At 36.9% G+C, this 27122-nt stretch overlaps 1 protein-coding gene across 2 annotated transcripts in view; it reads right to left on the reverse strand.

Annotated features, from left to right (window-relative positions):
• CNTNAP4 (contactin associated protein family member 4) overlaps window positions 1-27122 on the reverse strand; it is a 582938-nt gene that overhangs the window by 166078 nt on the left and 389738 nt on the right. For both annotated transcript variants that reach the window (XM_020976685.2, XM_020976684.2), the window contains exons 9-10: window positions 14920-15069; window positions 482-653 (exon numbers count right to left, since the gene is read on the reverse strand). In XM_020976685.2, the coding sequence (XP_020832344.1) occupies window positions 482-653; window positions 14920-15069 (322 nt within the window). The remainder of the gene's footprint in view (window positions 1-481; window positions 654-14919; window positions 15070-27122) is intronic.

Consider the following 27122-nt stretch of genomic DNA (forward strand, 5'->3'; position numbering starts at 1 on the left):
TATCATTAAAGAAAATGAAATGGCAGCTGTGGCCTCTTTGGAGATCAAACAGACAAGGATTAAGGATGAAGTATTAACTCTCATGGAGCAGGTAATATATAAATTTATGTATGTACTTCCCCAAAAAACACTTTAATCCAGTTTTAGAGCCTTGTTTCCTAAACTACTAACTTTTTAAATATTTAGTACATAACAAAATCCATTATAATTACAACTCATCAAATAAAAAAACATACTACAATCTAAGGAAATGTTTGGGATTCTCTTTTGTACTTGAATTTCATTTAAAAGAAATATTTTTTATATCCAGTTGAAGACCTTATTTTCTTATTCTTGATATGAGTATCAAAACATCTCCTTTTACATTCTACCAAATGAAAACAAAGACTAATGTTTCTTTTACCATCCATCAAGTTCTTTTGTCTACCCTCAAGTACTTGAAAAGAGCCATTTCAAAATAAAGATGTAAGACTGCCCTTACCTGTCTATAAGGCCACATAAGTCTATCTGAAGGTCACTGAAATTTCCAAAGATGCTCTGCTGTACCAAAATCAGATCCACAACTTTGTTGCTAATGGAAATCTGTCTCATACATCCCTGAAAACCACCAAAAGGATTTTTACATTCGGAGTCAGAGCTGGTATTAGGACAACCTGAATACAAAAAAGGAAAAATCATTGTTGTTGTAGTAGTAGTAGTAGTAGTAGCAGTAGTAGTAGCAGGAGCAACAGCAGCAACAACAGCAGAAGCAGCAGTAATGATAATAACAATGGAAATTAAAATAATTCATTATAGCAAAAACATACTATTAGAGAAGGTTTATGACAGGAAATACTCATTTTCCTTTGTAGAATGAAAGGTGATGAAAAAATTTTGATTTTTATAATCACATATCTCCATTTTAAACAAATAATGTAAATAAAAGTGCAAGGAAAGTAAACTTTCCCAGTATTATAACTGTCACACCCCAAGTTAGGAAATTGCAAAGAAAAGGCTGTGTTGAGTTCTGGAATAAATCAAATCAGTGTTCATTTAGTTCAGGCAAAGCTTAATTTTGCTTTAAGAACAAATCTTAGAAATTAGAAAGTTTTTAAAATTAACTTGCTGTCTAAGAGATAGAAATTGACTTGCAAGTAGACTTAAAATGAGAGAGGCAATTAGAAAATATACTTCTTTTAGGATCTGTGAAAATCACAAGGCTTAGAAAGTACTATTAAATCAACAGTATAGCCAGATTCCATCTCTAGATATAAAAAAAAAAAAATGACAACATAAGAAAACTATGTAAGCAACCTACTGAATCTCTGCACATATATTAATATGTTTTTTAAAAAGTGGACCAATGAGGTGCCTGATCTATGCCATCAGTTCACAATTTATGTTTTCTTTTCTATTTCATACTCCTTTTGAATATTCTTTGTAGAAAATAAAGAGTTGTTTTAACACCAACATGATGAAGAAAAAATGTAATCAGTGGAAATAAAATGGGGGTAAGAGACAATCAGAAGGATGCTGCTATAGAACAAAGATATTATACAGTAAAGCATTTCTCATGAATACTACATGAAAAACAGGGGAAAGGGTCGTCTTATCCCTTTTTATATATTGAAGGGTGAAAATATTTGAAATCATTATTAGCTTGGCCTGAAATACAAATATTAACGGGTTACTATTAATACTTAAACAACATGATTAGTTTTCTTCCCCAACACCACGTTATTCTGATTTTCTTCCAGATCAATGTTCCTACAAGAATTATACATAATTTATTCAGAGCATTCTTAGGAGAAAATAATTTTATAAGCTAAAAAATACTGTACAAAATGTTACTGCCAAAATAGTGTTATTAATCACCATTCATTTATTTAATAAGCCTTTAAGTGCCTGTTATGTATTAGACACTGAGATAGGAACTAGAAAGACAAATGGAAAAAATGAAAATCTCTGTCCTCAAGATTAAATTATATTGAAGAGAAACAACATTAAACTCTCTCTCTGTCTCTCTGTCTCTCTGTCTCTCTGTCTCTCTGTCTCTCTCTCTCTCTCTCTCTCTCTCTCTCTCTCTCTCTCTCTCTCTGTCTATCCCTCTTTTCTCTTTTAAACCATTCAGAAAATGCTTATTTTGGAATCCACAATTTTCTGCTTCATCACCTGTTAATTGATTTTATTTTGTGTTGCAATATTTATTCATAAATGGACTCTTATTTCAGCTCTGAAGGCCATATTTCCTTATATAGTCTCTTAATATTTTCACTGTTTTTTTTTTCTGCTTATGGTGAAGGTCTTTAACTGAATACTCTTCCTCTTGAGGTTTTTGGTAACTTCAGACTTTGTTTCCATTATTTTCCCCTATTTCTCACTTTCTGACAACCATTCCTTCCATGGAGGTTTCCCTGAGGTTGGATCTCAAAATCATCTCAACCTCTTTCCAAGGCAGGCAATTCATAGTTCACCAGCCTCCATCTCTATCCAAGTCACTTATGGGGACAGAACTGGTGCCCAGTGAAGGCTGAGCTTTTTACCTCAGGCTTAGTGGGATGCAACACAGTCACACCCAAGTGTCCTACCCCAGTTTCCCCTGTTTTTTGACTGAGTTCTGTTGATCAGCTACTGTTGCAGCTTGAGCAAGCTTCTATCTTTTGGATTTCCAAAGCACTGAGGGGAGAGAGGGAGTGTAGAGTTGAATTCTGTTTCGATTCCATGAGTCAGCTTAGGGTTGTTAGTGTCCTACCTTGTGGAAACAGCTGATATTGCTTTATCTCTTATGCATAATTCTTATTTTGGAAAGGTTCTAGAGGTAGTGAGGATCACAGAAAATATCTTGTTGGAGAAAGGGAAGCTGGGAATGGCAAAATATCCTGGGCAGAAAGGTGGATGGGATATGAAACAGGAGCTACGGCAGGGTAGATACAATGAGTTAGGTGACCGCTTTCACTCATAAACCAATCAGACAACTCAGTTCCAGTGTGGAATTCCAAAACTGAACAGATTAGCTCCTTCCAAGGAAAAGGGATAGGGGTACAGGATGGTCTCTGGGGATCTGGACCATAGAGAGCTCTTTCAGGTGAAGATAAAGAAGGGTACAGTAATGGCAACTGTAAACTGGATGGGTGACAGAGACTACTCAATACCTAATAGGGAGCTAATGGACTAAAATGCAGAATGAGAAAAGCATTCTGGATATGAGCAACACAGGAATTTGTTTTGTTTGACCAGATTTATATATGATACAAAAGCTATTTTTTTCTTTCTTTTTTCTCTTTCTTCTTTTGTTCTTCATTCCTTTCTTTCATTTCAGTAAGGGAAAATGTTTTAAAAAATTTAAAAAATTAGAGAAATGTATAATAGACCTAGGAAGGCTGTTTGTTAGACCCAAATTTTGAAGGGCTTTAAAGGCCAAATTGAGAGGTTTGTTTGTGATCCTGAAGACAGGAGGAAGCCACCAGGGCCTCTTGATTAGGGAAGTGGCATTATCAGATCTGTGACTTTAGAAAATCATTGTGATAGCTATGAGGAAGATGGGTTGGAGGGTGTAGAAAATAGAGATTAGTACAGCAAACAGAAGGCTTTTGCAATAGTTCAGGACAGAGGTAATGAGAGCCTAAACTAAAGTGGTGGTTGCGTGACTCAATTATAAAGGAGCAGATGGAGACATTATGGAGGCAGAAATAACAAGATTTGGAAACTGATTTGATAAGTGGAAGAAGTGACTGATGAGAAGGATGGTGCTGCCCCCAACAGAAGTAGGAATGTTATGAAGAAATAATGAGGGTCTTTTGATGGAAAGATGAATGAGTTTTATTTGGGACATTTTGAGTTTGAGAAGCCTACAGAATGAACAGTTGGAGGTATCCAAGAAGCAGTACATAATATGGACTCTGATTTCTGGAGAGAGCCTGGAAATGGAAAAATAGATCATGAAGTCATATGCATAGAAGGGATGGCTGACCCCCTGGGGGCTTGTGAGATCACCATGAAAGAAAGTATATAGAAATGACTAGTGGACCTAAGATAGAACTCTGGGGCAGACTATAATACTAACCAAACAATATTGGCCACAAGGTTAGATCAGCCAAAGTAAGTTAGCATGCAGTGCCTTGTAAATTATTCTGGTACCTATTAAGTTTCCAACAAAAACTGTAGTAGTGAAACTGAGATTATATAATGGATATGTTAAAATATAGGAAGAAATAACAGAGTTAAGAAAAAGTATTAAAAAAGGGAAAATGTATGAAAATATCTATAATATCTATAATAGCTCTTTTTGTGGTGGCAAAAAATTGGAAATTGAGGGGATGCCCATCAATTGAGGAATGGCTGAACAAATTGTAGCATACAAATGTAATGGAATTCTATTGTTCTATAAGAAATGATGAGCAGGCAGATTTCAGAAAAACCTGGACTAACATGAAATTATGTTGAGTGAAGTGAGCAGAACCAGACACAGCAACAGCAACATTGTGTGATAATTAACTATGATAGACTTAGCTCTTCTCAGCAATACAGTAATCCAAGACAATCCCAAGAGACTTGTGGTGGAAAATACTAACCACATCCAGGAAATAACTATGGAGTCTGAATGCAGATCAAAGCATACTATTCTCACTCTTTTTTTGTTTGTTTGTTTTTTGTTTTTTCTTTCTTGTCGTTTTTCCCTTTTGTTTTGATTCTTCTTTTACAATATGACTAATATGGAAATATTTAACATGATTGTATATGTATAACCTATATTAGATTGCTTGCTGTGTCAGGGAAGGAAGAAGGAAGAGGGGGGAGAGATAAAGTTGGAACTTGAAATATTTAAAAAATTAACGTCAAAAACTATCTTTACGTGTAATGGGAAAAATGCTATTAAGGGAAAAGTGCTATGATAACAGTAAATAATAAATTTGCTTTAAAATTACCTATTTAGAAGAAAGGTTAAAATAACCTAATAAAAATGAGTATAATAAAATTTTATCACAATGAAATAATGTGAACAAGTACCTATAATAATACTCTACGTGTTAATAATATTTCAAAAATCATGCATTTGTTTATGTCATGATATGAAAATTTGGAGCAGTTCCTTTCATTCATTCCTTGTATCACAAAGGGAAATGAATAGGTAATTACAATGAAGTATAAATGCATATCAACACAATGCACCTCATTTATTTTGATTTTAATAATATTTCATTTAAGTTGTTGGATCAGTTTCTTCCACGGCCAATTTCTATATCTTACTTTTTTCTGTATTTAGTTTTCAAATTACTTAAATAAATAATGTTGCATTTATTTGCAATAACCTCAATAGCATCACTATTATGGTTTTCAGTTAATGCTCTATATTTCTTATCAAAGGGAAATAAGCACTTATAGAATATTTGGAGAAATACTATGGAGAAAAACTATGGAGACCACTAAAGGGTTTCTGTATTTTTGTTAGTTTCTCATTAATCTCATATGGCTGTCAATCACTATTATAATGAATAATAATAAAAAGAACTCAGGATTCAGCATTTTCATAACTCCAGTACAATCTATGATAATATCTGATGCAATAAAGCTAAGAAATTTCCATCATTCGCTTTATAATACCACATCTATTCTAATGTTTTATAGCTTTGTAGCCTTGTATTTCCCCAGTCACATTTCTAACACAAAAGGAAATTTGCATTCATATTTAAAACTACTAGGCATACTGCAACATTGTACATTAACCTCATAAAATTTTTTAAAAAGCTTCAAATTCCGTGTCATAGGCAAACTCTGTAGAGCCTCATTACTCATTTCCCCAATTTGTAAGGCTATATGCAAATAGTTGTGATGTTTCAAGTTCACCTTGGAAGGATGAGATAAATTTCCAATGAAATAGGTATATTACATGTATAATTTTTACTAGAACTCAACAATCAATAAAGAATGTTAGGATAATAAGAGGTATAGAGACTTTCTGTTATATGATGTGGGGCAAACTGTAAAGAAATTATTTACTCAGTTCATTTCCCTTTCTCCAAATGGTATTGCACTCAAATTATCCTAGAGCAAAAAGATTATGCCCATTACAGACAAAACAAAAACAAATCAAGTTGCTGCCAGTAAAAGCAAGGGGGAATTTCCAAAAGGAAATGTCAAATCAGAAATGTACATTATGCTCATTTCTTTTTAACTCAATAAACTGAGGATCAAAAGAGCTAAGAGAGGTTCAGTATAGGGTTTGTATATCTAGCCCATGGGCAACTCTTAACGTATCTAGTTAATGAAATAAAATAACAGTGAGTTTTTATACACTAAGCCCGTTTAAAGAGCAGGCTTTAAGGCATGGATTTTTTTCTCTGATTTTGGGTAGAGTATAAAGAAAGAATGCTTTGTTACCGAAGGAATCTGAAAAGTTGAGTACCTCCTGAGAATATTGGATAACTTACATTGTGTTCTCCAGAAAAGGAACAGAGAAGAATAAGAATCTAATATATTACCATGGTTTTACTAGTCTGGCCAGGATTCACGAATAGAGAACACCATGGTCTCGATTTATGGTGCAATGAGAGTATCTAAATGAAATAGTTCCCTTTTAAAGGGAACCTAATGGCAAATAATAATTATTCTCAAATATGAATATAAAATTATTCTATATACTTTGCGTGAAGAAAATTTACTACTCTGGAAACGATAGTGAAAAGTAGCATATCAGTGGAGGCCTCCTGTGATATTTATAAAGTTTTTCTGCTTCACAGTTTGGTTATTTTTCAAAAAGATAAAATTACATAAGAGGCCAACAGATTAGTAACTCAGTTTGTGACATGCTATTTCAGGCTAAAATAGATATATTGATGATGGAGATGTAGTATTCTTAAAGAATTCCTTTCACCTTAGATGCCCCTTGAAGAGTTGCAACAATTACTGGAAAAGTCATCTAATCATTCATGACCTCAGTTTCCTCATCTGTAAAAGGAGAGTCTTTGAGGAAATCCATAAGCCTGTCAAAAAATACTACAAAATATCTGTAATTGCATCCCACTTAGAAATTAGTTTATTAGGCAATCTATGTTATTTACTTTGACCCAAAACTATCATTATTTAGTGGCCAAACTCTTGGAGATGAGACTCATGTAGCTAGGTTAGCTTTTCAATAACAAACATAGTCTGTCACCAGGTAATGTCTTTCCATTTTAGTAGAATTAAACTAAGGTTATACTGCATTAGAATAGATTGAGATTCCAAGCTCATCCTCCAAAGCATGATAAATAATAAGATTAAGAATTCAGTGGAAAAGAACAAAACATTTTTTTGCAAAGAAAAGGAAACATTATTTCACTGAACAAATATGAAGGAAAATCACTATTTAAATATCATTTGTGATCACTCTATTTATATGAGGGGAATACAATAAGAGAATCCTCAGATAATCCATATACTTCCTCTAGAAAGATAATAGATATTCCATCATGAGAAGATGTGTAGTACATTAAACCGTTTCATTCAAAAACTACTTCTATAGGAACATAAAATAATATCGACAATAACAAAAATTCATCAGGTTATGGAATATTCTTCTACCGTAAAATGAAAATAGAGAAGAATAGAAAACCTTACATGAACTAATGCAGAATGAAGAAAGCAGAGCCAAAAGAATAATATATACAATAACCATGGAAAGGCAAATGGAAGGAACAATAATAACAAAACACTCCAAAGTGAATGTTGCAGAATTATAAAGAATAAGCATGAGCACAAAGAGTAAAAATGGTAAGACATCTTTCCCCTACTTCTTGTGGGTATGGAACATTGTATTTTTTTAAATTTTTTTTCAACATATTAATCAATTTTGCTGATTTTTTTTTCTTGTTCCTCTTTTTAAAAAATGAGCTGTCAGACTCAGGAAGTAATGAAGTACAAATTATCCTTTTGGGAAACAATCACAATGGCAAATCACTTGTCTGTAATTCAGCTACATTGTTGAAAAAATAGACAGCCATTGGAGAGGTCCATTATGTCTTTCATAAATCTTGTGTATGGTGATTTAAGAAAACTTCCATAAACTAAAGGATGTGTATGGCAGGGTCTACTTCAACCTACTATTACTAAGAAGATGAAGAACCAAAAACTAATAGCTTGCATTAGCCAACCACAGAGGCTTATCTGTTAGCATGGCAATGTCCTAATTCCACAAAGTCCAAAATCTATCTATGTTCTAATCCCCTCATTGTTAAAATTTCTCCTGTCTTCCAATCACATTGAAAGATTTTTTTTGGCAGTTTTCCTTCGTATTATAAGAACTTAAAAGCTGTTTGAGTTCTCCACACAGCTGGGCTGTGGTGGGGTCCCACCAATTGCTGAAGGGGCTAGGTTAAGGGCATCTAAAGACATCAGGATTGACAAATCAGGGCCCAGACAGATAGCTGCTGTTGCTTCTGCAATAACTCCCAGCGCCATTCTTCCCTGATTTGTGATAATATCAACCCACCTTAGAATGCAGAAAAGTCAGTATTCTTGAACTTGATTTTTTCTGTTATTTGATTAATCTGTAATTTGTTACCACAACCTCAATAGGGTACAGTACCCCTCAAACCATATAAATGGTCATATCTATCACTTTAACTAGCCATATGAGACGAATCTCTCTTTACCTTCACACTCTCTGGTGTTAGAAATGGGATACTTAATTGTATTGTTGGTTGATTCATTGATTCCAAGTTTCTGTTATAGTGATACTACAGATGTGAAGTATAGGTTTTGTCTGTCAGCAAATGTTTGTTCAAATATATGTGCGTCTGTTTGCATCCTACTCTGTGTTATCCACAGCAAGTCCCAAACTATGCCTGTTTAAGTATTCCCCATAACTCTACTGTATGTCCTAGAAACCAAGTTTGGAACAATGTCAGCTACCTCTGACTAATTGCAAAAACATTTAGTGGTCATAATCTGGCATGATCTTTAAGCACAGGCAAGTTGCTTAAACTCAGTAGCAGTGATATCCCCTTATTCTTTAGTATTTAGTGTTATGAAGCCTTAGCTTAGAAGTAAGTGACCCCTACTGAAGCACAGGAGTTCAAATCACTCCATCAGCTCCATCCCACAAATCCTGTGGCTGTCTGCAAAAAGGAACCACAATAGGCTTTTTGAGCAGGAAACATCATTTCTTCTCCTCCTTTTGTTGGGGGCTCATTTGGAGAAATTTATGAGTCTATCTATGCCTGGATGTCTAGAGAGGGAGTCTTGGTGACTGGTAGCAACAGATGTGTCTTCTAACTAAAACCTGTGCTCCTGTACCATGGAAGGAAGGTCTGGGGCCCTTCTTAGGTCAATTCTTCCACAAACCAGAAAAGTATTCCTAAATTCAGTAAAAAATAAAGAAGCTAAAGATAATAGGCTTGGGTTACACTGTTAAGAAGTTTGGGGAGAGGCCACGGTCAGTCAGCTTAATGCTTAAAGTGAACTAACGATGTTCCAAAAAGTGCAGAAAGTTGTGGAGGTGGAGGAAACAGAAGCAAACATAGACAATGGAACTCTATGTGGAGATTTTAACTCAGGTGTTACAAACAGGTCCCTGGAAAATCTCCATGGACCAAATCTGTGATATGTCTCTGAATCCAGGAAGCTTAGATGAGTAGATGGGTATATATCCCTACCACTACCACTACTATTTATACAGGATTTGAAGGTTTGCAAAGTGTTTTACAAATATTATCTCATTTGATCATCACAATAACATTGGAAAGTGCTATATTATCTCTATTTTACTGATAAGGAAACTGAGAAGGGACTTGCCCAAGATCATACACCTAATAAGGATTTGGGGGCAAATTTGAACTTAGGTCTTCCTGACTCCAAGTCCAGTGCTCTATCTTCTGAACTCTCTAAAAGAAGATTGACCGAATGAATTCATGTTCCCTGTCTTTCTTGTCCTGTTATATCCAGGCAGTCAGTCAATTTGATCCTTTCCAGGCTTACTCCTTAAAAGGAAGTTTTCATGACATATCATAAACATCCAGGTCACTTATATCTGAGTCTCCCTGGGCAGCATGATACCTTGGGCATGAAATTTGGAGTAAGGAGACATAGGTTGAAATAGAAGGATGCATGAGGAAAAGTAGGAGGCCATTTGAAGGAAGTACACTGTGTAAGCGTGTATGGAAGGGAGTAGTACATAATAAGATGTGAAAAGTTAATTGGAGACAGATTGTGAAGTTTTATATGGCAAAGAAGATTTTATTTGGTATTTGGGGCCAGATAGATAGAGTGCTGGTCCAGGAGTCAGGAAGAACTGAATTCAAACCTGGCTTCTGATAGTTGTGTGACCCTGGGCAAGTCATTTAATGTGTGTTTGCTTCAGTTTCCTTGTCTGTAAAATGGGGATATTAATAGCACCCACTTGCCAGGACTGTTGTGAGGATGAAATAAAATAATAATTGTAAAGTGCTTAGCACCGTACCTGGCACACAATAAAAGCAACATAAGTGGTTTGGGGATTTTTTGTTGTTCTTGCTCATTTGTTCACTCAGGTCCTACTTTTCATGACCTCCCAGGATCACCACATGCCAGGCCTTTTTATCTTTCACTGTCTCCTGAAATCTGTCCAAGCTCATGATATCAATGTTAGCTATTATTACTATTTGAGGTAGTAGTATATTGCAGTTGAAATCTGTGCTTCAGGAAAATCCCTTTGGCAACTGTGTGAAGGGTGAATTTAAAATGGGAGACACATTAGTCCCTTTTAAGGAAACCAATTAGGAAGCTATTGCAATAGTCAAGGTGAGGATTCAAAGTACGGTGGTGACTGCATAAATGGGTAGAAGGAGTTTAATCTGAAAGAGCTATGAAGTTAGAAATGACAAGATCTAGCATCTGATTGGATATGTGGGGTAGGGGATAAGAAGAAAGGTAGTTTGTTCAACAAATAGGGAAATTCAGAAGAATGATACATTTGGTGAGAAGCTAAAGGTCATATTTGGACATACTGAAGTTGAGATATTTATAGGACATGCAGCTTGAATTGTCTAAGAGGAAGTTGGTGATAAAAGACTTGTACTTTGGAGAGAAATTGAGGTAGAAATGATAGATCTGAGAGTCATTAGCCTAGAAATGGTAAATCCTTGTAAGTCAGTGTGGCCACCAAGAATTAGAGCATAAAAACAGAATACAAGAATGTCCAGGATGAAACTTGGGATACAACTAGAGTTAAAGGATATGAATGTTAATCCACCAAAGGAGACTGAGGAGTAGTTCTTCGAACGACCCTGAGTAGTTACAGGGGACAGCCATAGGATTCCCTGGATAATAACTCAGGAATCCTAACAACAATTCAGTGAGACATCTAATATCTTGGTTTAGGGTATACCAGCTCCCACAGTCAGTTATGCTTGAAAGACAATGCAAAAGTTCCTAGCTCCATGCCTTTTACATACTAAGCTGTCTTCTTTAAATATGAAACCCAATGATGTGCAAGAATCAGTCTGGGATCTGAGTGAGGTGTGAGTGTTCTTCACTCCTTATAAACATTCTGTTTGGGAAACCAAACCTGGAAAACATGAAGTATATGAAAAGGACCATCCTCTTCTTTCTCATGATCAAAACACAGAAGAAATTCTAGACATTTTCAGGCATCATGCCCTGGCTTCAAAGGTCTTGAGAAAAAGGAAACAAGATATGAGAGTATACAGCCAATAACAGGGAAAAATTTAGGCACTGGATGATCCAAGTTGTCTCAGACAGAGAACATTTACAACCTAGTGGACAAGATGACTTATGGACCTATTGTTCTCACATAGGCATTATTAATAGGTGGATGAGTTTCTCCATTCCTTTTCCCTTTTTATTCTGCACTCCTACTGGTAACAGGGATGATAAGGCAATTTTTTTGTTGAGTCCTTTTCAGTCCTGTCTGACTGACTCTCCATGGCTCCATTGAGGGCTTTCTTGGCAAAGATACCAGAGTGGTTTGCCATTTATTTTTTCAGCTCATTTTACCGATGAGGAAACTGAGGACAACAGGGTTAAGTGACTTGCCTGGGGTCACACAGCTAATAAGTATCTGAGACCAGATTTGAAGTCAGGTCATCCTGACTCCAGGGCCAGCACTCTATCCACTATGTCATGTAGATGCTCCAAAAAAAATGAGCAACAGGGGAAAGGGTTTGAGCTATAGGGATAAATAGTCAAGTTAATCTAGGTTTGTTTTTAAGGTTGTAACTGCAATAACTGTGGATTTCACATGTGATGTGAAATTGTTCAGTTGTTTAATTTGTATTTGACTCTTCATGACTCTTTTTGGGGTTTTTCTTGGCTAAGATACTAGAGTAGTTTGCCAGTTCTTTCTCCAGCCCATTTTACACATGAGGAAACTGAGGCAAACAAGGTTAAGTGACTTGCCCAGGGATACACAGCTAATAAGTGTCTGAGGTTAGTTTTGAACTCAGGACTTTATGACTCCAGGCCCAGTGGTTTATCACCCAAACCAAAATAATAAAAGGACACCCCCACCTTGTCTGAATAATCACTCTTCTTTTCTTTTAAAACTATAACCATTACAAAGGTTAATAGCCAGAAGTAGAGTGTGGTAAGACTCACTTGGACCCACCAATGCTAAAACAGTCCTTCACCTTCACAGGTTTCTAGGTAAGCACAATTATTTCTTTCTTGCAAGATATAAAATCAAAACCCACAGTTTAATCATTAAATCACAGCTACTCACTCAGCCTTTAGCAAAATTGTATCCTAATCCCCTTGGTGCATCCACTTGCCCCATCTAACAATCAGTTTAAAGGGTTCCCTGACCACAAGTGTCATAGAGGACTTCCTTCTAGGAGGTGTTGTCTCTATTATAGGAACTCTGGGCATGAAATGCTAACTAGCTGAGGCATAAAATGTGTAAAAGTGTGGTGTGTAAAATGCACAGGTGTGGGACAAACCAGGAGAAGTGTGGAAATAAGGTTTTTTTGCTGGAATATAGTAGGTAAAGGAGAGTAAGATGAAATAAGTCTCCAAAGGTAGGTTATAGTCAGATTAGGGAATGTCATAAATGTCAGGCTAAGCAGTTTGCATTTGATTGAGTAGGCAGTGGAGAGCCACTAAAGAAGGTTTTTGAACAGGGAGACTATGTGATTAGGAAGGATGTCATATACTTTAGGAAGATTGCTTTCCCAGCTGAACTAGATCAGAGAAGAGAGAACCTAGAGGAAGGGAGAGGACTTAAGAGGCTATTACAATAATCTAAGGATACAGAAAAGTCTAAACTAGGATGGTGGTCAGAGAAATGGAAATAAAAGACAAATTTGATCATATGCAGATACAGACCCTCAAAATTGGACCATATGTGATCCCAGTGCTTAGCACAGGACCTATTACACTGTAAGTGTTAAATAAATATTGACTGACTGATACAATAATCTGCATTATTTTATTATTTTACTGGGATGAATCTATTTGTGCACTGCTGACTAAAATGCAGTTAATGTTAATAATTATCATAGAGGCAGATTTTTTGGTTATGATTTACTAAATAATAAAAAAATGTATAAATTAGCTGGCTTTCTGGCAGATTGTTAATCATTTAATTAGATTACCTAATTTCATTAATTGTTAATTATTCAATTAAAAACATAAACAATCTTTTTTTTTTAACTTGTAAATCTTAGGCCATCATGCTACCATGGAGTAGCATAGTTTTGAGATGACCTCTCGTTTTTCTAAGGATATGCCACCATATTTTTGTGAAATTAGACTAAAGAGGTAAGATAATTGTAAGTTAACAAGAGCAAATGGCTGGAGCAGCTAGGTGGCAAAATGGATAGAGCTCTAGCTTTGGACTCAGGAGGACCTGAGTTAAAATCCAGCTTCAGACACTTGACACTTACTAGCTGTGTGACCCTGGGCAAGTCACTTAACCCTGACTGCCTAAGCAAAATAAAAAAGAGCAAATAGATACAGGAATATATAAGACTTTTAGTCTGAGGTAAGAAATTACGAGCAGTGTACTACAATTATTTCCTTTCTTAAAAAGTTGCATTTAAAGATTTAAAAGACTAGACAACCTGTGATTTTTGGGTGATTTTCTATTATCATTTCATTGTAAGCTGGGTTACTACCACAGAAGCTCAGAAGTAATTTTAAGGGAGGGGGAAAAGGTAGTCAAAGACCAAACAAAAAAAAGATTAAAAAGAAGTACTTCCCCCCCAAAAAAATAATTAATAAATAGATTTTCTTCCTTTTGACAAGTCCCATAATTTTATACTTAGGGCAAGAAACAACTTTCCATTTTAATCCCTTGAAATTCAATGACTATTTACCATCCAAAAGATTCATTTTTCAGACTTAAATGTACCTTACACTAGTTGATTTCTCTGAAAAACTCACTGAACAGCACATTGCTCACTTTATTGCTGTCCAAAGTACCTGGTAGAGTATTAGAGGCCGATGGCCTGTCTTGGCAACTTCTAATCCCCATAAATTGAAATAGCCAGTTAACTTAAACTATTGGTCTGCTGGGTATGGTACTGTTCTTCTACATTAGGAAGTGAGAGACCAGTAAGAACACTCTAGAGATAGTAGAGATATCACTAAGAAAGCACCATTTTGCTGTCTAATGTTAGCACATAAGATCAGAAAGAAGAAAAAATGAAGATCTTTTACTATCATGAACTATATTATTAGGGTTATGAGGATTAGGGTTATGACACAGTGTGGATCACAAAAAAATTAATCTTGCTAAATATAAAGTGAATTTGAGGAAGGCCATGTGGTAGACATGTATTTTAGGCTATATTCTGTAATCTTTGTCATCTCACCATTTCTGTTAATTGCAAAGGGGTTATTATGTACACAGAAAGAAAAAAAATAAACATTTTTTTCATTAGTAGACTCCATTTAAATGATTATCTCAAAATGTTGTAAAGATGAGACATTGTGCAATTTCCCATATATTCTGGCTATTTCACTCACCTCCAAAATAATAGATGTCTCCTGAATAAATCTGCATTGGCAGCACAAAATGCAGAACTGAGGTCACATCATTATCTATCATTATACTCAGGTGATTTCTTTTAGCAGATAAGGAAATGGAATGCCATTGTCCATTATTTAATTCAACTCCTAGGAGGAAAATGAAATCAGTTACAAAGAAGTGTTTATAAACTATGAATCACAATAAGTCCTTCAAAACAATGTGATTCCCTTCACTCAGCATCTCAGATAAGTATAGCATTAACATCCAGAGAAAGGAGTGGGAGGATAGGATTCAGATTGAAAGAGAGAAACTGAGCCAAGTGGGAAATCATAGCATTCTGTGTGTAAATGGAGAACATTACTTTCTTCCATTTGTCAGGCCTCAGTAGAGGAAGAAAAAACAAACAAAATCTTTGAACAAACCCAAACAATTCTGGATAGCCACAATATTATACTTATCTAGTACATAAAAAAAAGAGAAAATTACTATCAGAATTCCCTATTAGAGGGAAGAGCGAAAATTGCCAGTCTAATGTACAGTATTAGGATATATTAAAATCCCAGGATTTTAGCAAATACAATGACTACTCTATTCTTGAATTTGTGTAATTATTGCTTATAAAACAGTTAAAAGATTACAGTTTTTCCCAACAGTTTACCTTTGTAATTACCCTCTGTCACTAAACTTTTATTTTAGCAATCCATTGGCATCATTAAAACAGAAGTGGATAAGTATGAATTCAATTCATTTCAATTCAACAAATACTAATTTTGTGTCCCCTTTATGCAAGACTCTATGCCAGGTTCTAGGGCTCCTAAATAAACAAATGAACGAACAACAACAAAGGAATGAAAGAATGAATGATTGAATGAGCATCCCTACCTTCAAGGAATTTACATTCCACTGGGGAAATACAGCATGCAAAAATGAGATAATTTTAAGGGTGGGGTAATAGAATGAAAGGCTACTAGGTGGTGCAGTATATAGTGTGCCAGGCCTGGAGCCAGGAAGACCTGAGTTCAAATCCAGCCTCAGACATTTACTAGCTGTATGATCCCAGGCAAATCACTTAACCCTCTTTACCTCAGTTTCTTCATCTGTAAAATGAGCTGGAGAAGGAAATGGCAAACCACTCCAATATCTTTGGCAAGAAAACCCCAAATGGGGTCACAAAAAGTTAGACATGACTGAACAACAACAGCAGTAGAAGGAAGCAGTTTGGAGCAATTGAGTGAATGGCAAGCGCTATGTCAAAAGTTGCCAAAGTGAATGGTAAGATTTGTTCCTCCCATCTTTGAGATTCAAAAACATTGTTCCTCTTAGCATGGGAATAATACCATATCTTTATAGAAATACAAACTGGTCCTCCGTTCTTGACAGCCCACTTAAGTTTCTTCAGTGATGGTGGAAAAGAGTGGTGAAAAGGGGAGCAGAGGATTCCATGAATCACAAAGATTTTATACTGTCACTCAACTTTTGGTTATTGGTACTTTGCATATGAACCCTTTCTCCAGTGAGCACAAGTGAAAATAATATACATAAAGCTAAAGCAAATCACTCTTGGCCTTCTCTCCATAAACAAAACCAGAAGAAAGAATGATGACTCATAATATCCTCTACAAACAGGCGAAGAAAGGAGATGGCAGAGTTTGTTTTATTATATGCAATAAGACAACAAAAAACATTTCCTTAGATATCTGGTCATATCCTATTGCAATGTTCATGATAAATAGTTGCGAAAGTATCACCACAAAAATGTTTTTATGTGCCAGCATCCATTACAGAGAATGAAGAAACAGAGGAATTCTACAAGGAACTTGATAACACCCTCAAGTTTAATGCTTGGTGATTTAAATGTGTTAAAGATCAGGGGAAGGGAAAAACGAAAGGAAAAAAAATATTAAGTGCCTACTATGGTAAGACACTTTGATAAGTGTTTTACACTTATCATTTTATCTAATCCTTACAATAACTCTGTAAGATATCCCTATTTTACAGCTGAGGAAACTGAAACTAGCAGAGATTAAATGACTTGCTCAGAATCACACAGCCAGACAGAGACTTCTGTTTCTGGGATCCAAGATGGCGGAGTAAGAGGTGAGCCTCTCTTACCTTCCCTTATTAACCCCTGAAAGCCCAGAAAATATCGCCCCAGGAAAAACCCTGGAACAGCTGAACCAGAAGAAAGATGAAGTGCAGCAGTGCAGTAGCCCAGATAGCTTGAGGGATTAACTGGAAAGGCCCCTTTTACCCTGGGGGAAGGGGAGCAGTACAGAATGAGAGGTGTCACAGTAAGTTAGTGGAAAGCCCCACCTCAGCATACCAGGAGGAGATCCTCAAGCCTGGGTGGTAGAGCAGGCAAACACCAACACCTGGACACCCGAGTGCCTCATTGAGGGTGGGGAACAGGTGGAAACCAGCTCAGAAAACCACCAGGTGCCTCGGGATTTTACAGCAACCAGCTCTCCCAGTGCCTCAGCAAAACTAAGGGAAGGAGTGCTCCAAGGGGCCCTAGGCAGATAAAACACTACAACATCCATCTGAAAGGAGCTGAAGAAAGAAAAAGGAAGGAAAGGCCCTGGTGAGCAGGAAGTCTCCAGAAGCCACACTACCCAATCCTACACCTAGAGTTCCAGTGTTGCTGATTCTAGCCCAACACCAGGTAAGCTGCCAGAATCCTACAGCTTCCAACTGCTAGCACTGGAGGCCCCAGCACCAAGGCCATCAACCAGGCCCTAGTCTCCCAACACAAGAAGCTTGGGTCAGTGCCCTCTGCTTCCCAGCAGGAGAGTCCAATCTCTTTAAAGGTCAGGTAAGCAGCCAGAAAGAAACAATTTAAATATAATGGAACCACAGTCAGGATTACACAGGACCTTGCAGCTTCTATATTAAAGGACCGTAGGGTGTGGAATATGATATTCCACAAGGCAAAGGAGCTTGTATTTCAACCAAGGATCAACTGCCCAGCAAAAATGAGCATGATCTTTCAAGGGAAGAGATGGATATTCAACAAAATAAGGGACTTCCATACCTTCCTGATAAAAAGACCAGAGCTCAACAGAAAATTTGATCTTCAAATACAAGACTCAAGAGAGACACAAAAAGGTAAATGGGACAGAAAGAAACAACATGGTATTAATAAGGGCAAACTGTTTACATCCCTACAAGGGAAGATGACACTTGTAACTCTTGAGAACTGTATTGTTATTGCACCATGTTAAAGGGGTATACATAAAGAGGATGGGTAAAAATTGACTTTGATGTAATGATGAAAAAAAATCTAATCAAGAATCACACATCTAGTAGGTGTTTGAAACTAGATTTGAATTCAGGCGGTTCTGACTCCAGGCCCAGTACTCTATCCACTGAGGAACCTAGAAGCCTCAAGAATAGAAGAGGAAGATATATGTAGTCAAAGATGCCCATTGCTGTGAAAGAAGAAATACAATGCAGAGTCCAAGTTAAGGAAAGATCCCCTGTTGATTATCAGGTTCTCTAGTTCTTTTTATTTCTGGATAGGTTTGTTTTGATTGCATTGACCCCCAGAACATAATAGAGCCTCCTGAAAGAAATCTATAATCACACAGAGTTAGTCTGAACATCTACATAGGAAGGACCAATACAATCAAGAATATCTCTTGCTCGAATTATGACATGCATTTGTATAAATAACCAATTGCACTTATTCATCAGCATGTATATCTGAGACATATGGCACAATTGACTTGGACATAGTCAACACCAAGGGTGGGGAACCCTCAGTCTCAAGGTCACATGTGGCCTTCTAGGTCTTTGGGTGAAGCTTTTTGACTGAGTTCAAGTTTTACAGAACAAATCCTTTTATTAAGGGGATTTGGATTCAGTTTGTATTCAGTCAAAGGGTCGCACTTGAGAACCTAGAGGTCCATATGTGGATTCAAGATTGTAGGTCCCCCAACCCTGGTCAATACTCAATAAATACTTGTTGAATCAGTAGATCAATCATTTTCTTGGATATTTTCTTACCAGAGTTAAAAATAAATGAACATCCAGTATTATATGACCCAAAGATTACATTTCAAAAGAGTAGAAGAGATACCCCACTAGAAATGAAATGTCAAAAACCCTCTGATCCAATCTTTAACTTTCATTTCCTCCAGTCATTAAATTAAAATCATGCTATTCCCCAACTCTACCTTTCAGCAAGAATCTAGAATTCTGAAACTTTTATCAACGAAGATAAAAAAAAATTCAAAGTTCTCACATTGTTTTGATTTGTGAGAAGTAGTGAACGAGAGATGTGAATTAACACATGGAGAATTATAATGAGCTACTTTAGTAACCTGTGATTTTGTCAGTGTGGGAGTTGCAGCTACTGACAGAGATTGTGACCCAGCTATAATTTGGTCTTTGAGAGCTGCCAGATTCTTTGAGAAGTCAAGAGATTTGCCCATGGTCACATAACTAATAAGTGTCAGAGATAGGATCTCAACACATTTTTTCCTGTCTTAGAGTATTGCATACTTGCCATGATGCCATAATTCCTTTCTTTAAATTACTTCCACAAAGTAAGAATTTTCTGATAATAAAAGAAGGGTTAACTCCATAATAACTATGAAAAGATATTATGCAATTTCCTCTTTTTTAAGATTTTAAAAAATGGGTTAGTTTCATTATCTCTGAAGAGAAGAAATGGCCTTAAGGATCTCTCACCAGGTCTGTGATTTGGTCAAACATTATTTTTACAGTTAAATCCTTTCTTAACACACTAAGTCAAATCTCTCTCTTTTTCTCCTTGCATTTTTTTTTCACTCAGATTTTTCACTGGGTGTGGGTAGCTATGAGCTAGACCATGAATCCTTTTTAAGTCACAGTTTACCAGAGGAAACTATCTGTCAATGTTGTAATATTAGCTAAATTAAGTAGAAATGGCTACAACAAGCATCCTGCTATGAAATGGGTCCTAAGAGTTGCATGTGTGTCTGGGTGTATGTATGTGTGTGCACACATGCTTGTCTGCCCAGTAGAAAATCACAAATTATTTAAAGGACATTAGAATATGCTTCACTGAACATAATAAAAGACAAACTGTGACAAGGAACAAGAGTAAAAAATGTTATGCAGGACATATGTAATCAGCACAGGGTCTAAACAAAAAGTAAGAAATAAAGCAACAAGATGGAGAGCCCAAGTAATAATTAGTAAAGAAAGTAATACATTGGTAAACCTGAGATATTTAGGAGAGAAGGGAGAAAAAGGAAGAGGAACTAAAAGAGAAGTTCCTGGTGTACAGGGTAAATGCTCTATGAAGAGTTTTTAGGAAAATTTGGAAAAGAATAATGCAGAATGAAAAGACAAAAGATTTACAACCTGCATTGATTAGTGGGGAGTATGCAAAAATCCACATTTGTCAAATGATGGATCGATCAAAGTACTGTGTTCAATGTAAAAGCCTACAGGAGGAAAAAAAACCAGGTTTGTGCAATAAGTATATAATTAGAACGATATTTTAGGAAAATCACTTTGATGGCTAATGGAGGATGGATTGCAGTGGGAAGAGATTCAGAGGCAGACCCACCAGCAGGCTATTGCAATAGTAGAGATATGAGGTGATGAGGACCTGCAACCGAGTTGTGGCAGTGTCAGAGGAGAGAAAGGTATATATTCAGAAGATGTACAAAGATGAAATTCATAGGCCTTGGCATCAGATTGGATTTGGGGCTGGGTAGGGGTAGGAAAGGGGAGGAATGAAAGACAGTGAAAGTTAAGGAAGACTCCTAGGTGGAAAGGCTGAGGGACCAGGAAGAGAATGTTGCTTTTTCAGTAATAGGGAAGGTAGAAATCTTTAGGGGAAAACATAAATATAATAATAAGCTCTGTTTTGGATATATTTAGTTTATGATGTCTACTGGGCATCTATTTCCAGATATCTGAAAGACAGTTGGAGATGTGAGACTGGAGATTAGCAGAGAGGTTGGGGCAGCATAGGTAGATTCCAGCATATGTCAGCATAGAGATGTTAATTCAATCCATGAGATAACCAAGTGAAAATATAGAAAAAGAAGATAAAGGGGCTCAGGACAGAACAGCATGAGAGATTTATGATCAGAGGTTCTGATCTGATGAAAATCCAGCAAAGGAGACTAAGAAGAAAAGATCAGGTAGTTAGGAGGAGACCCAGGAAAGAGTGGTACCCCAAAAACCTAGATAAAAGAGGTTATTAAGGAAGAGACAATGATAAAAATGGTAAAAGGCTACAGACAGGTCAAAGAGAATGAGAATTGAGAAAAGGTCATTGGATTTGGCAAGTAAAAGATAACTTTTTCAGTAGAGTTATAAGACCAGAAGCCAGGGTGTAAGGAGTTAAGATCAGAAGATGAGGAGAGAAAGTGGAGGCATGTATTCCAGATGGTCTTTTTAAAGCATTTAGCCATAAATGGCAGAAAAGATATAGGAGAGTGGAAATGGAAAAATCAAATGAAGGGTTTTTGTTTGTTTGTTTGTTTTCTTCAAGATGGGGGAAACATTGGCATACTTTTAGGCAGTAGGGAATGAGCCAGCGGAAAAAGGAGCGATTAAAAATAAGTGATGGGTAAGGATCAGAGATGAGTACAATCTGTTGGAGGAGAAAGGATGGAATGGGATCCCTTGAGTGAGAAGAGGGGTTAGCATTGGTAAGGAGTAAGGCAACTTCATCACATAAGACAAGAGTGAAAACAGGAGTGAGACAGGAGGAGAAAGTGACTTAAGGCATCTGAGTGAAGGAAGATGAGGGAGAGGGGAGAAGAGGGAGTTTGTGGTAATAACCTCAAATTTTTTTCAGTAAAATATAAGGCAAGTTTCTCAGCTGAGAGGGCAGGGTCAGGGAGAGCCATGGGAGGCATGTTGAGGGATGAAAAGGTTTGGAAGAGCTTACTTGGAGAGGAGGACAGTGAGTTGAAAATGCAGGTATAATAAGACTGCCTAGCAGCAGTAAGGGCAGCAGTGAGAATAGAGGCAGCATAGACTGTGCAAACCAGAATGGTTGTGTGATTCTCTCCACCTTTGTTTAGCAACACATGGCAAACGAAGTGAATAGCAAGAGTGAGCCAAAACTCGGGCTTAACACTGAGAGATCAGCAAAACGATTAGAGAACTAAGGACTCAAGAGAAGAGAACAGTGTAAAGTTTAATTGGTTCAACGATGGGTCAAGATGGAGAAAAGAGGAGAGCAGCTAGTACAGAGGGGGGACCAGGGAGAAAATTAAGGCTTAAAGGGATTAGAGGTCAAAGTGGAGATAAAGAATACTTGGTAAGGGTTGCTGTTGTTTGTCCTTTGTTCTAGAAGAGGACTATGATTTTTTTTTTAACTAGGTAAAAGAGGCCATTCTCTGCCTTATTTCTTGCCTCTGCTCAATTACTGAAATAAGGCATTGCTTGGTAAGGGAAGGCAGAGAGAAAAGAGAAAAACCAATAGATTGTGGTTAGGTAAGATTTTGGAATTCTTGAGCATTAAGGTGGTACATTTATGGGTGATGGTAAAATTAAGAGTGTGGTCATCTTTGTGTGGCTGAGGAGGGGTGGAGGTTAACATTCACATGCTGAAATCTGAGCAACAGACATTTTTCATCTACTTGGTATTTTCTATGTGGATGAACAAGCCAAACTTCTTGGAATGATTAGAAACCTCTTCCAGGAAGCTCTACAGTGTCTTGGGGCTCATTATCATTCCTACATAGAAGAATCTAAAAGACCTTATCATCCATAGGAAGTTTCTTTTTGACATGAACTGTGTGATCTATCTCTTCCAACAAAGTAGCAAAATTCTTTGATGAGCATGCATTTCCCTGTTTTACATCTCACAAGATTTATGATCAGAAAGTCATTAAATATGTTTATTTCTAGGGCTATAAATCCTGAGGAATCTTGAATAATTTTGGTGAACTTATGGGATCCAGTCAAGCAGCATACTGTCCTAACCAATCAAACACTTTTTCAAAACCAACTCAACAAACAAAATGAGAACTTATATTTTCTATATCTTTCAGTCTCTTTTCAAGAGACTGTATGGGGCCCATTGCTGAACATGGCTTGAGAAAACTATCTTGTTTCTTATTAGAACCCTCCCTGAGAAGGCCCTTGATTTATGCATAGCTTGATCTCATAAAAATGTTTGTTTAGGTGAATAAATTAACATATAAATCATGAATTCTTAATGTTCTTTTGGTCTTCTTTTGTCTATATTTACTAAGGCCCGTTTTTTTTCCCCTTTTCCCATGGATTTGGAATCTTCTTCTTCAGAAATCCTTTATGTCATTCCATTGTGTTACTTCTGGCACAGATTTTAGCATACACTTGATTCAGTTTGGCTCTTTTTCCCATCTTTGTTCTCTTTGGTACCATTTCTATCTCTTCTATAAGCTAATCTGAGACTACAAAAGGGTACAAGTATGGTATTACCACTGCCAAGCTAGAGAAAATAGTTTGTAAAAATTATTTTTATAAATCTTCATTTTATTTTTTTCTTGTGTTTGTAGTTCTCTGTCCATTTTTCATTATTAAATATCCTTGGGATGACTTTGTGTTTAGTTGATTATCTTCCCAAAATTTCCTTAAATGGATTTTTGCTTTCCATTTCTTCAATTTGCTTTTTGAGACTACATGGCTCACAATACTTCATCATTATTCTTTGTAAAATTTAACAAATAAGTTCATATTCTAACCTGATATTGCCTTTGGCAGCTATCTCTGTTTGATAAGTAATTCAGATGTTTGCTGACTAAGCTCCTTTCTGGAATCATTTAGTCTTGGTTTGGCACTTAACTTACAAAGGTTAAACTTCTGGATAGAATTATTATAGAAAGTGTTGATGTCATTTATTTTGTTCATTTCAATTTTTATTTTTATTTTCAATTGCTTTTTTAAAATTTCAAGGTTAAACTATGTCAACTGTAAGCCATATGTTTATTTTTTTTTAATTCCTATTCTTAAAAAAGAAAAATTCTTGATGGGTTGATGGTTGACTATACATAGATAGCTGACTCAAGGAAAACTCCCACATAAATAACAAGTCTATTCCTGCCTGCTAATTCCACTAAAAAAAAAAAAAGAGTGGTTTATGATGAGAAAAAAAAAACAGAAAAAGCATTAAATGTGATTCAGAGCTAATTCTAAAAAAAGGTAAACTATAACGTGTAAACTATATGATTTGATTTTAAGGCATCAAAGAATCAGCTTCGAATGCAAGATCTCCACTGGCCAGATCAGGTTTCAGAAAATTCCTTTCAAGGCATTGTATCCCCCAGTATCATTAGGACAATATCTCAACCTGTCTCCCTAAGCAAGTTAAGCTATTTTTTTCCCCCCTTAAAATTTATTTAAAGCATCCTGGAGACTTGATTAACTCAGGGGATTAAAGTCTCAGGCTACTGGTATCACTTCCTGTTTCCCTGAGCACAAAAAATATCTATGAAGTGCTCCAAGCGTTCTCTCCGATGTTTCACTCCGGCAAAATAATAGGCAACTCCATTAACTCAGCTAAATCTATTTTGAAGTGTCCACAATACATATCTCTTTTCCTGCTTTGGCTAAATAAATCTCCTTTATTTAACTGCTAAATGACCTACAAGTGCCTTATTCTTTTTCAATATCAAACATAAACTATCTGGGGACTGGCCTAAATAAGGTCAGTCCACAACAATTGGTATAGTCTTGCAGGATTGGAATAGAATAATTTCAACAAGTGAGGAGTGGGCAGTAAAGAAGACCTTCACAATACTTATAGTACTTTTTAGATAGGGAGTTTAGATATGGAGCACCATGAAGTGGCCTCTCACCCCTTGGGAGATTAGAAAGTAAATGTGGCCGCTTAGAAACAAGAGACTAATGTGAGTATACTTTGAGAATTGTACCCTTAAGAATTATATCTTGAAGACAATTGATGCAAAATATCTTTTAAGGCTATCAGCTGGACCTTCCAGGCTGTTAATTTGAGCTTTCTCCACTTACTATTAGGGGATATCCTCAGAGCTCAATTTACCATCAAAGCAGCTAGGAGGGACTGAATTTTAAGGCATTGAAAGAGATTTCCCCCTGGTGAGAAAAGCACAAATTCAGAAGAGTGGAAAGTAAGTAAGGCTCTGGCCTTACTGAGCTGGATGTCTTTGTATTGCTAATGGTATCATTATCTAGTCGCCTTAGGAGAAGTGTTGCTTAGGTTTCATGGTGTATTGTGGCAGCAAAGAATTCAGAGTCAGACCACCTCTAGTGTTTATTGAGAATTGACACCCCTCATAAACTGGCTAGGTTCCAAGAGTAACCAGCAACCTAGTAAGACAAGTAAAGCAATTTTATATTGTAATGATGTTGATTACACAACAAAAACTACGAATATTAAAAAGGCGGGAGGGGTTTGTTAATGGATTAGGTTAGAGGGGAGGGGTCCCTTCTATGATTTGGTGGTCAAACATCCTGGTTGTGCTGCTTTCTGATTGGCTAGTTGTTGTGGTTCTGTCAGTTCAAGATGAATAGTTAGGTATTGTGGTCCTGTCTTGGGCACAACGACAAATGGATGATGCAATTGTGATTGAGTACAAGAACAAACTTGTTCAAGTATGTGAATTGGGTCTGGGGGGCAATGGCTATATTGAGTCTGGGGGCCTGAGCTGTGGTTAAAGCCAGACTGTGTGGTTAAATCTGGACATGCCTGATTTTCAGTGGGGCCCACAAGGAAGTTAGAATGTTCAGAAGCTTACCGAAAGAAGACCCTTCCCTGCTTTAAGAGAGTCCTATTTGAATATAAAGAGGGGAAGAACCTTTAGATTTGAATGAATTACTGGTAATGATCAATGCATTCTTCAGTTCTTCAAACTGCATAAAGCCAAATAGCCAGCCATCTGAGAGGTAGCATGAGGAAACCTCAACAATGAGAATGAAATTCCCAGAAAGTTCCTCCTTGGAATTTTAGGATTTTCTAACAACTGTACTGAAAGAATTACTTTAGTCTTTCTTTTCTTTAATTTTAATTGTTATGTTTTTATTTAGCATATGAGAGGTCAACCTGAACTCTGCTATATGGACTTTATTATGATTCTTTGGAGCAAACTTTTGGGGAGACACTTGAAAGGACAATGCTTAATTCTCCTGAAGAGCTCAGGGGCAATTTTTGGAATCAGAGAGGTAGACAAATGTGCAAATTGTATCCCAGTTAATTTGGTAAGGAGAAGTAGGGTTGATGAATCGGTTTAAAAACTTTCCACTCTCATGGATAGAGCACCGGCCCTGAACTCAGGAGGACCTGAGTTCAAATTCGGCCTCAGACTAAACACTTGACACTTACTAGCTGTGTGACCCTGGGCGAGTCACTTAACCCCAATTGCCTAAAAAAACAAAAAACAAAAAACAAAAAACTTTCCACTCTCACAACAGATTTGTGAATTGTAACTCTCTCTGGAACTTCCTGTAAGGGGTCCCCTGCATTCCACCACCTTGGATAAAGTAGCTACTGCTCCTAAATGGCAAATTGAGTTCCTTACTGGCCTCTGGTAGTCTCTAGATTTATTTGTTTGTTTTTGCTGTCATTTTGTTTTGGTTTTGCTTTGTCTTTTCCAGAGCACAAGTGGCTGACCTGAACTAGACATTACAATCTTGGTAGAAACTGTGAATATGAGATGTCAGGTCTCCTATGTCCTTCAGTTTGGGTCAATTGGTAGCAGGGAGATTTTCCTGCAAGGAGAGCATGATCACTAACAGGAAGAGGAATTGAGACTTGGCATAATCTGCCAGAATTCGGTGGAGTTCCATGAGCTATCTCATGCATCAGTTCTTCACCTTATCAATTATGACCTTTAGTCACTGGCCCCAGCACAGGAGGGTAGAGCCAGGTCCCAACAATGGCAACACAACACCAATTCACTACCTACCCTCCCCCACTCTTGCAGAGCATATGAAAGAAGTGGCAGGGGAAGTCCACAAAAATGCTCTGCACCCTGGGGTGGGGGAGGGGAGGAAAGGGCAGAATCAGGCCTTGGCATAGGGTGGGGGCACAATACTCACTCCAATACAGGGAATCAGTGCTTACCCTCTAACCATCAGTGAGGGGTATGTGGTACAGAGCCAAGTCTGGACAAAGGAGGTGAGAGTCAAGCCCCAGAAATGATAGTACAATAGCTCTCAGACCATATTCCAGCATAATGCAGCACAGTTCAGGCCCCAGTAGTGGCTTCTGTCCTGCTCAAGCATA

The sequence above is a fragment of the Phascolarctos cinereus genome, unplaced genomic scaffold (genome assembly GCF_003287225.1).
Source record: "Phascolarctos cinereus isolate Bilbo 61053 unplaced genomic scaffold, phaCin_HiC Scaffold_4;HRSCAF=312, whole genome shotgun sequence".
Classification (NCBI taxonomy): domain Eukaryota; kingdom Metazoa; phylum Chordata; class Mammalia; order Diprotodontia; family Phascolarctidae; genus Phascolarctos; species Phascolarctos cinereus.